We start from the raw sequence: 11,515 nt of genomic DNA on the forward strand, positions 1-11,515 counted from the left end.
ATTAAATACATGCCTGTTCATCTCTGTTTTGCTACTGAAGCAGACTGGAATTCTAAGAAGCACAGAAATCCCTACTTTGTACCCCAATTCTTCTTTCATTAGAAACAAAGTAACATCGGTACTCAATCCAGTTTTCTTGGAAAGAACAGCAGCCAGAATCTAAGAGAAAAAAATAAACCATGATTGATGGCATTGGAGATTCCATTTTTTCAGTGCTATTTACTCATTCAAAAACCATTTGTTATTTATTTTATTCTAGAAATATTCTTTGAGAGTCCACTACATCCTCAAGAGTTTAGAGGATATTAATATGAATGAGTCAAATGTGACCTTTTTCCCCAGGGAGATTATATTCTATAGATAGGGACAGAATTACATAATTTCCAATGATTTATTAATTATATTTAATGATAATTTGGGTGATTACACATAAGAAATTAAGTATGTTAAACATTGTGTATCAGAGCATAGGGTGGGGATAGGTAGGTACTTAGAAGAAACTTGTTTTTGAGGAAGTTACCCAGAGTTGAACTCTTGCTGTGTAAATAGATTAAACTAGATGAAAGAGATAATTAAAGGATGAAAGTATTTAAGAATATTTCTCGGGTCAGAAAAAAATGTGGTACATAGGGAGAATTCGGATACATATTTTGGATATTTTATTTTTAAAATAACTATAAATAAAACAATTACTTTGATATCCAATCATACAGTTTTCCAGTAATAGTACCTTGAGCATTTACTATCTTCAGTGATAAGAGTGATGACACATGGTATGTACTCAAATCTTTGCCAAATAAATGGTGTTCAAGTTGTAGATTAGAATGTTGCTTACCAGTGTTGGGGGTGGGGAAAATGGAGAAATGTGGGCCACAGGGTACAACTTTGGAGTTAGAAGATGAATGAGTAGTGGGGATCTACTGTATACCACTGTGATTATAGTTAACAATACTGTATTATATACACGTAAGTTGTTAAAATTGTATATGTTCTCACCACAAAAAAGAAAAAGGTAATTGTGTGACATGATGGAGGCATTGAGTAGTGCTATGGTGGTGACTGTATTGCAATTTCTAAGTGTATCAAATCAACACTTTGTACACCATACGCTTATACAATGTTATGCATCAATTATATTTCAATAAAGCTGGAAAAACACTAAAGGAACAAAACTATAAATAAATTCTGTATAATCACAGAAGATGGAGAGACAACTTGGAGAGCATTTGGAAAAATGTATTTAAAAAAATTGGACTTCGTTCTGGCTTACATGGGATAACTAGGGTCAGAATTACAGAAATCTCCACACTCTATTCCGAGTCATGGAAGAAGCTGGAGCAAACTTAGCGATACGAAAGTATGAACCCTGAGCAAACACAGGCAGGTAGTTAAGTGTAATATTACTATAATTTAGTTTTGGTTTATAATTTAAACATGACCACTCATATAGGAACAAAATATGTCATTTCAAGTCAATATTTTCTTATGACTTAAATATAGAAATCATGCAATAACAATGTAATTTAATAATTCTTACATTAAGAAATATTGAGATGAGACTAACATACAATTTGTAGGTAAACTTGTTTTTAACTAAAAGAAATATCCCATCACGCTTCCTTGTGAGCTAAGTAAAAAAAATGTTCATCCTCTACCAACACTGTGATTTTCCAAACAATAGAACATACCTTCCTGGGGTTCTGTGGTGCACCCTTGAGATGACATTGGGTGAATAACTTGATTAAGAAGTACTATAAGAAAGGGCTAGAAATTTACTTCATTAGATATAGGCTTATGAAATAACAAAATATTACACATTAGTAAAATGAAACCTTCATGTGAAATGGTTTCATCATCGCTTTGCTCTTTACATAGACTTGCCTATAAAAACTTACAGTTTTTCAACGTTTCCAAAGTAGCCATCAGCGCAAGGCACAATACTCCTAAAATCCCAGAAATCAACCTCAATAGAATGATCTGAGTATCTGTAGAGAAAGAGAGGTAGGGCAGAGGCTTAAAGAGCAAACTTCTAAAAAGAATGTATCAGAGAGAGAATTTAAAAAGTTCTTTGGTTTGACAACCCAATCATCTTGCCAAGGCAACACTGGAAAATGAAGACATTCCCTTCAGAACTCCACTCAATAACAATAATTTTGTGAGATATACTTTTGTTCTTCAGTGAGATTACCATACCTTTTCTTCTTTACCAGCTCTGTCTCAGAAAAATGGATTTAGCATTTGTTTGTGTGTTATTTTAATTTGGCAAAGGAGCTTAGAGTACTGGAATAAAAAGATATCAACATGCACCAAGTTCTGTTTTACATGCTTACATGACAGACATTTACTTTTTTTTTCCTCAAACAAAAGTCACAAGATAATTGTATGAATCCTGTTATGTAGATGAGCAAATTTACGATTCATTAATAACATTATTTTGTAAAGGTATCAAAGCTAGTAAATATCCAAGTCAGAAATGAAATGAAAGTTTGTCTAGGCACAGAGTCCTTATTTAACATATTCTATCATTGTCTCAATAATTCTACTTAGGAGTGCGTCCCCCTGCTAATCTCAATGCATTCTCTTCTCCGAGAATTCTCTGCTCAGGGTGATCATGGCTTTGTAGAGGTTTTACAGGAAAGAGAAGACATAAGAGCATCTGTACCCAGTGCAATGAGAAGGTCTCCAACGAATGCATGGGCAATTCCTTGGAGAGCTGGATTCATTTCGCAGCACATTGAATTATACATAAGCAACCATTTTTTACAAGATCATTACATTTTCTCATGACCAAAACTAGTTGTTTATACCCTTACTCTTAAAACAATTTAATATTAGGAGATTCTGCATTAACATTAGGACACTCCCAAAAGAGTTGTCATTAACAACAGTCCCATGTGACAAACAGTCTGGGTGGTTTTTGGATGTCGCAACAAAAGTGGTAAAAAACGACAATAACAACAAAAAACACTTTTAAGCAGTGTATCATTGGTATTAAGCATTCTCCATCTATGCTATGCTAGAATTATGTTGCTCTTAATTTTACCTGATCAATTCTATTCCCACTCAGAATTTAGAGCTTTCCCTGTCAGAAGCCACTGTGTAAGCCTGTTGGAAAAGCTTCACAAAATCATTTCTAAGTTAGAATACAGAATCAGAGAAATAAAATTCACTGAAAAATGCTGATACAGGGCAAGCCTAAAAATTTCCTTTTTTTTCTTCTTAAAGCATGCCCTGAAATTAGCCATATCCTTCTGCTTATCATTATTTTTTAAATTTATGATTTGGTCTGACATACCTGCCATGAGAAATGTTTTTCCAGTGTCGAAACAGGTAAGGCACTATGAGCTTGTTCAAGAATGGTGTTTGATCACGGAATTGAGCTGGAGGATAGGAACTTGAAAGTTCTGTATGCAGAAATTTAAAAGAAAAAAAAGAAAATTTGTGTATTTAAGCGAAGTTCTTGAGTCATCTACTGGTGATGGCGAAAGTGAGGATGAAGAAAGTGAAGGCCGGCCTGGTGGCTCAGGCAGTGAGAGCTCCATGCTCCTAACTCCGAAGGCTGCCGGTTCGATTCCCACATGGGTGGCTCTCAACCACAAGGTTGCCAGTTTGATTCCTCGAATCCTGCAAGGAATGGTGGGCTCCGCCCCCTGCAACTCAGATTGAACACAGCACCTTGAGCTGAGCTGCCTCCCGGATGGCTCAGTTGGTTGGAGCCTGTCCTCTCAACGACAAGGTTGCCAGTTCGACTCCCACAAGGGATGGTGGGTTGTGCCCCCTGCAACTAGAAACAGCAACTGGATCTGGAACTGAGCTGCGCCCTCCACAACTAAGACTGAAAGGACAACAACTTGAAGCTGAATGGCACCCTCCACAATTAAGAGTGAAAGGACAACAACTTTACTTGGAACAAAGGCCTGGAAGTACACACTGTTCCCCAATAAAAAAAAGTCCTGTGCCCCCCCCAAAAAAAAGAAATAAAAAGAAAGTGAAATCATTAGCTTCTAAAATGTTCTGGAAACCACAATACAGGAAATTCTTAGGGCATTTTGCAAAGTCAATTCTTTGACTATAAGAAGACAAGGTAGAGAAAGATATTTTTTAATGTTTGAATACCAATTATCTTTCAAAAATAGTTGGAAGATAGAAATAAAATAGGCAAACCAAAGGTAAATTCACTTACTATAATAAAGTTCCACAAAGTTGTTTTCCTCTTTTAATAATGAGAAACAGTTATAATTTACCTTGTGCTAAACACAAATTAAAGCACTTGGCTCATTTATTTCTGAAAATGGCTTAATGAGAAAGATACATAAATATACCTACTTTACCGATGAGAAACCTAAGGCAGAACTACACACTTGAACCACATCACTAAGTTTGAAAGCAAGGCAGTTTTTCACCACAGCACACATATTTAAAATTAAACTTATCCCTCTGCATGTTGCTGTGGTTTTTAATTCTCTTTCCCTTTTTTTTTAAGCAGAGAATGGTTGGTATTTCCATTTCTCATTCTTTGCTTCTAATCACTGCCTCATTAACCAGCTATGGAAGGCAAAAATCAAAAAGGTAGAACCAGAGTGACTCCCCGTTACTGTTCCATGTAACACACACACACACACACACACACACACACACACACACACACACACCTGTTCTCTATGACTGCCTCAGCTGGTCTAGGGCGACCCTTCAATGCCTCATTCACCTGAGCCTTAAAGCTTCTTTCAATATGTGACTCTCCATTGTCTCTTTCCTTCAAGTTCTTTGAACATGACTACAGCCGCTCTTCTACCTGATTTGTACTGTTTTAAGCACTATATTTTCTACTGTATTATCTCATTCAGATAGTATACTGACAGTTGAATTTACAAGTTTCTGCCCTCAGAAGAATAACCTTACCAGGAGGAAATTCAGATGTGAGACAGATGGGCAGAATAAGAATCTTGAGACTAGAGACTTTGATCTATGATTAATGTATTTAGAAATACAGTCTCTAACATTCACTCAATAGGAAGCAGGTTCCCAAATAAGTTTTGTATTTGTTAATGTTCTTTATATTTAAGCATTATAATATTATTATAAAGGAAATTTTTGTAAAAGGCGGACTTTTCAACCCAAAACCAGAAACAAGACTGATTTGATTTCTCAGTTTCTGTGAATTTAACTTTCCATCCATTTAATATGCATTTTGTGAATAGAGTTCTTTTTACTGAACCATCAAAATAGATAAAATTAAAATCCTTACCTGATAATGTAAACATGAAAATTATTCATCCACATTTTATGCAAATCCAAGTTGAAAGAGGTAATGTATAACTGATCCTTTGCTTACTTGAAGTCTATTCCTTTACAGTTTTAATGTCGGATAAAGCTGAACTAGCAAAAACTGCCTAACTTTGCTCATTTTTGCTCCATGTGACATTGCTTTAACTAAATAGAAGTTTAAGATTTTCAGCTTTAGTTTTGAAATGATATAAATTTGTGATGGAATATATAATAGTGGTTATTACTATACTTACCGTACTAAGAGAACCATCTTTGTTTGGAAGTTACTCTAAGTTTTTGGAAACATGCTTGGTGAGATTCATATCAATCATTTGTTTTTAACCTTAGCTCACTGACTCAGAAGTGCAAATCCATTAAAAAGGTGTTCAATTCAAGAACTCTAGGTTTGAGTCAAAAATAAGTTAACTTAACACACAAATATACACACTCACACACAAGATATATGTGTGTATATGACATACACATTTAACCCATCCCCTTATTCTTTCTGAACTGCCAACCCTGGTCCATTATTTGATTACTTCTTGTACATAGGCAGTTGAATTCCTTCTGTGCCAGTGTCCCTGTCACTTATCTCCACATGGAGCAATGGTTGTCATTGCGCCACTCCCATCCCTCAGGATATTTGGTGAATTCTGCCAACCAGAGTCTGCAACTGTATTTGCAGACTTTTTCTCCTAGAACAGCTGAAACCCTCACACATTGCAGTCCAGAAGTGCTAAGTAGTTCTCACCTGGAAGGGCCACGACAAGTAAGCTTCAAGATTTGGAGAAGTCCAGCAAATTCAGCCCTACCATAAGGCAATTCTGAACATTGAGGTTTGTCCCATTTTCCAGAACCAGTCAACAATGTGATTCTAGTCTCCTCTTACTGTAGCTCCTTTATTGTATTATTTATTTTAGTCTTCCTTTATTGTATTCTTCCTCCCATTTTCTGTATTAGCACTCTTTCCTACATCTCTGTGCCTGGAGCCTTCTTCTTCCTCTAGCTCTACTGACAGCTTTGCTGTCATCACACCTACAAATTGCAAGATTTGATATACAAATATCCAAACTCCTTTTGCCTTTCTAATATGCAGAGAATCTTTGGGGATGCATGCTTCAAAAAATGAAATGGATGGAAAAGTGTTTCCCATTCTTAAGACTAGAAAACCTCCCCTGACATGATGGAAAGGAGAGTTAATAGTGTAATGGTGGAGGAGGGTACAAAGATAAAAAAGAGAGGTCAGAGTGGTCAGATTGAGTGCTACTGATAAGAAGGAAATGTGCTGTGAGAGGAAAGGATGCATTGGGGTACAGTCAGTTACCACTCAAGTCAGCACTTCACTTTTTTAATATCTTGAATCATTATAGGAAGTGAGTAACCATCTGAAGACAACTCTATTCTTATTATCAGGAGATAATTTCCCTTTGGAAGAGATAGCATCCATTGTATTTAAAACTGTCAGACACCTGCATGTTCCCTGCAACATGCAATAATCTTTGTAAACCCTCAGCAATAATAAATAAATAAATAAATAACCAAGATGAAAGCCTAATGGTGAGGTAGAAAAGAATATTTCTGAACCTTGGTTTGGTTAGACAAAAGATATCCAAGTTTATCATCATCTGGAAAATAATAAAATACCCTTTATACTTATACAGAGAAAGCTGATAAAAGTAGAAAAACCAGAATGAAAACCAGTTGCTCCTTGGAATAAGACCAGGGAGAGGACAAGTAGGAAAAATAATTGTTCACTTTCATAAGTCCTTCTGTATTATGGATTTTTAAAGCATATGCATGTTTTGTTTTTGCAGAAAAAGACAATTGAGCAAAAAAATAAAACTTCAAAAAGCACAATTCACAACTATTTTAAACTCCGAGTGTCTTAAAGATGGCATTTTCTAATCTGTATCTATCATTATATATCTTAAATTCATTTCTCCTATATCTCATTTCCTTCAAGAGTAAAAATGATTTCCATTTGATAGTTACACTGTCCTTAGACTTTAAGAAATAAATGAAGCTGTTTCGTTATCCTATATTGGCCCATTGTGTAGTAAAGTAGTAAAATCAAATCATATGTACCTCAATTGTATTTTTAGTGCTTGACAAATACAATAGGTGCAAAATAAGGATATCAGTCCAAGTTTCTTAAGATATCTTTGTAACATTACCATAAAAGTGAGTTTTACAATACACAACATATGATATTTAGGGAAAGTGTTTTCTGGGTTATCAGGGAAAACAACAGATAAGTGAGTGACTCTTTTACTGAGAAGCATAAGCAAAAACACATAAGAGAAAAAGTACAAAGTGCTGAACAAAAGTGATCAGGTCATAGATTATGTTTCTTTTGGAAAAATCTAGAAGCAATCACTGTGTGAACACTGGTTTCAAAGCAAGAGGTTCAAATTAAGTTTAGTAAAACAAGAAAATTTTTAAAAATAATTTTCTCGATCTCTGTATTTCAAGTAGAGACACATAAATTTATCAATAACAATGTGATTTAAAATTTATGTAATATTTATTACAATGCGATAAAATAAACATTGATACATTTAAATATACTTTCTTCTGTTAACCATTTTTTCACTTTTTATTTTGAAATGACTACAGATTGATCGAAAGTTGCAAAAATAATACAATTGAGGGAACTCCCTTGTGCCCTTCACTCAGTTTTCCCCAGTCGTGAATATCTTACTTAACTAGAATACAATATCAAAACTAAGATATTAACATTAGTATAATTCATAGACTTTATTCAGATTTTACCAATTTTGCAAGCACTCATTTGCTAGAGTATGTTTTTTGTGTGCATGTATGTACATAGTTTTGTGCAATTATATCACATGTGTAAATTCTTGTAACCATCACATAATCTACTTTTTTATATTATAGAAAATATTTACTACTAATTATTTTGTTACTCTCAAGGATGGTTATTAAATAAAAGGCAAAATATATTACTGCAACTTTTCCTGTGTTTACAATATTTATTTTAATGAGTTGTTTTGGTAAGGGGGAATTTTAACATTTATGGAACACATATCACATGCCTAATCTAGTGTTTAATGTAAATGTCTCATCAAGTATATGAGTACATATTAAATGTATCAGTACATTTCATCCCAGTGAAGTATTTTGGCATCTCACTATTTTACTGATGCAGAAAGTTATTGGTACATAAGAAATTCTGTTATGTGCAATACTTTCTTTAATGTGACGATCACACTAGCAATAGAAAATTATTTCAATTTCTCCAACTTCTGAATATTTTTGTCCAAGATTTAAGATTCTGACGTTATTTTAAATTGAGTAGCCAGTTTCTTACTGGTCATTCAGTTGCACCACTGGACCTTTTCGAAGAGTTGACTAGGATTGTGCTTTACAGGTCTTGCTCTGGCCTCTAAAGTGTAGAGATAATGGCCTTGTAGCTCCAATCAGGGAAGGAAATGTTTGTCACTGGTAAAGACGCTGATTTTCAACACATTGTTTTAATTTGTTCTCTGATATGTTACCCAATATCTTTGGATACTGCATTGTTAGTTTTACAAGTACCATATGACAACATTTTGCAGTTGCAATTTTAGCTCCCAGTGACAAATTCACTCATGAATATTAACCAGAGACATTACAAAAGAACAGTTTCCTTTTTTGCATGAAGAGTACCATGAGAACTGCTTTCCATCAAAAGAAATAAACAGATAAACAAGAAATAAAACCAAAGCAGCAACCAATTATTTCCTAGTTCAAGAACAGCTTACTCAGACTCAAATGAAAGAACAAAACAATGTGAAAATTTTGGATATATTTAGATCTTTCTCAGCACTTGACTCTGCCTAATAGCCATTTTATACAGTGAGATGTCTACACAGAAAAATAAGCTCTCAAATAATGATCTAATTGATAATACACATTTTGGATAAAACATTGGTATTCTTGGATTGTTTAGGGTAGGGAGAGGTATATAAAACTGGAATGGAGAAAATGTACAATTTGTTTCAAAATTTCTTAATTTTAGTCCTTAATAAATATCTCTTCTAATTAACAAGTCCCATCATGTGAGACTTAAGCAAAGTGTAAAAACCTCATGTAAGAACTGCAAAAAGATTGTTGGCTGCAGCTGTGGCTTGTCTGCCCCCATTTAACTGGAAATAGTTTCTCTGTGGTGAGCTGTTGGATGGACCTTTGGGTTCTCACTCTGAAATAACACGCAACTGTGACAAATTTGTCTCTTCCTGAACTCTGAAGCTCAAGTAATTTTACTGAGTATCACTGAAATGGCACTGAGCCTCTTTCTCAGCCTTTAGGCAAAAATATCTACATTGTAAAGCTCTACTGTCAGTATCTATTGATGAAACTTGGGCATAAAAAAAAGAGACCAAGGAAGTAAGAGGATTCCATAAGGAGTATGACATATCAGATTATTCAGATCAGTAAAATTCCATGAGTCTAAAGAATTCAACTTTTTACTTTTGTAGTAAACTCTTACCAACTGTCAAGTAATTTACACATTACCAAGCTCCAGTATCCTGAAATAAATCTGAGAAAAGAGTCATACAAAGGATTATTGTTAAAATTTTATAATTTTTTCTAATTCTTTAGTAGAAAAGTAGTATATAATTTATTATATTTAATTATTATCTATAAAACAGTGAAACAATTTTTGGGTTTACTGTGTGCCAGTTTTGTTAAATATTTTGCATAATTTATTTAATCTTCATAAACCCTATATTATTAATGCTATTATTTATTAAATTTTATACTTGAAGACACAGAACATTATTTTTAAAATATTCTCAAAGTTAACTAGCTAGCAATGGCTGAGCTTCACTAAGCTTTGTCTACTTCAATGAACAAAATGTAGAGATACACTTTGCATAACTGTAAGAGAATATATAATTTCACTTCAATTATCTTGGTTATTACTAGTCTTTATTTGATTTTAGATACATAAATAACCACAGATGTATTGGTATATTTATTATATAGTAATTATATATGTTTGTATATATGTATACTTATGTAAATACACACACACACACACACACACACACACACAGACTAGGTACTATCTGATTGTTCTTTCGCAGATAAAATTCAGATTTAGACAGATAATTAAAACAAGTTGTCACCACATTTTTGTATTCCCTAAAAGCATTTCTTAAAGTCTGAGCAAGCTTTTAGTTATATGCATTATTTTCTGATTTCCTGTTTTCATGTCTTTTGTCTTTGAAGAAGCATAATTTAATTTTTAAAATATCTGTTTATATAGACTAATATCTAGTTTGTGAATTCTAAGCTGTTTTCAGATATAAAATCATTCACGTGAAGAGGATATTGTCAGCAAGGTCCTTTATAAAATTTATTTGGATTTGTTTGACATTAGATTTCATGGGGAGAAAATATTATATTTTGCTCCCTTCTTCTACCCCGTGTGTGTGTATATGTGTGTTTATATGTGTTAGGTTGTGGGTGGTGAGTGGTGGGAAAGGTAAGAAATCTTTGACCAGAAAGATGTAGGTGCAAAGTAAGCATTATAATTTGACATTAGCAGTTAAAGGATATTTACTCTTCACTACAGGGGAACATTATGTTTATTTACAATGTTCCTGGCGGACACCAAGGGGTAAAATGAGGTGAATAATGTCATCTCTTATTTTAAGATTACTGTTTAGTGAAAAAGGCAGAACATTATAGCACAATTTATTCATATCATAATAGAGGTGCATAAAACATGCTCTGAGATAGCAGCTTTAGTTACAGTAAATCTTCTTCATGACGTGAAGTAGGAAATGTAAATTATGTGTAATTTGAGAACTTTGTCATTGCTAAGCAATTTGATTTTGTCCTGTTACCTTAGGATAATCAAATTTTTAATATAATATATACAAAGTTTGTAATTTACTTATTTAAAATGAACTTTTGCTGGGTATAGACCCCTTCAGAGTGCTGGAAATTAAAAAAGAAGCAGAGATGGCCTGTATTTTGTTTAATTTCTTCCAGGTCCTTAAAATGTAGTTGATTCTCTTAGTGTTTCCAATGATTGACGTGAGAAGAAAGTAAGTGTTGGCTGTTGTTATTCTACTATGGGAAATTGTAAGAATGTTGATCAACACGTGGAGGCATCCAAAGAAATATTATCAAATCTTTGCTATGTACTCAGTTGTGTCTTTAAAATGATATGCTAAATGTTTGGAAACTGCCATTAGTTAACCTGAATGATTTTCATTCTTTCTCTTCA

The 11,515-nt window shown here is 33.7% G+C and overlaps 1 protein-coding gene across 1 annotated transcript; it reads right to left on the reverse strand.

Moving 5' to 3' along the window:
• Positions 1-19: 19 nt before the first annotated feature.
• LOC141568812 (natural killer cells antigen CD94-like) lies at positions 20-3,441 on the reverse strand. Its single transcript, XM_074319510.1, has 4 exons — positions 3,296-3,441; positions 1,896-1,985; positions 1,689-1,751; positions 20-159 (listed from the first exon to the last, which is right to left on the reverse strand). Exons 1-4 carry the CDS (start codon positions 3,300-3,302, stop codon positions 53-55), a joined length of 267 nt encoding a protein of 88 aa, XP_074175611.1. The 5' UTR covers positions 3,303-3,441; the 3' UTR covers positions 20-52.
• Between the last annotated feature and the right edge of the window lie 8,074 nt (positions 3,442-11,515).

The sequence above is a fragment of the Rhinolophus sinicus genome, linkage group LG02 (genome assembly GCF_036562045.2).
Source record: "Rhinolophus sinicus isolate RSC01 linkage group LG02, ASM3656204v1, whole genome shotgun sequence".
Classification (NCBI taxonomy): domain Eukaryota; kingdom Metazoa; phylum Chordata; class Mammalia; order Chiroptera; family Rhinolophidae; genus Rhinolophus; species Rhinolophus sinicus.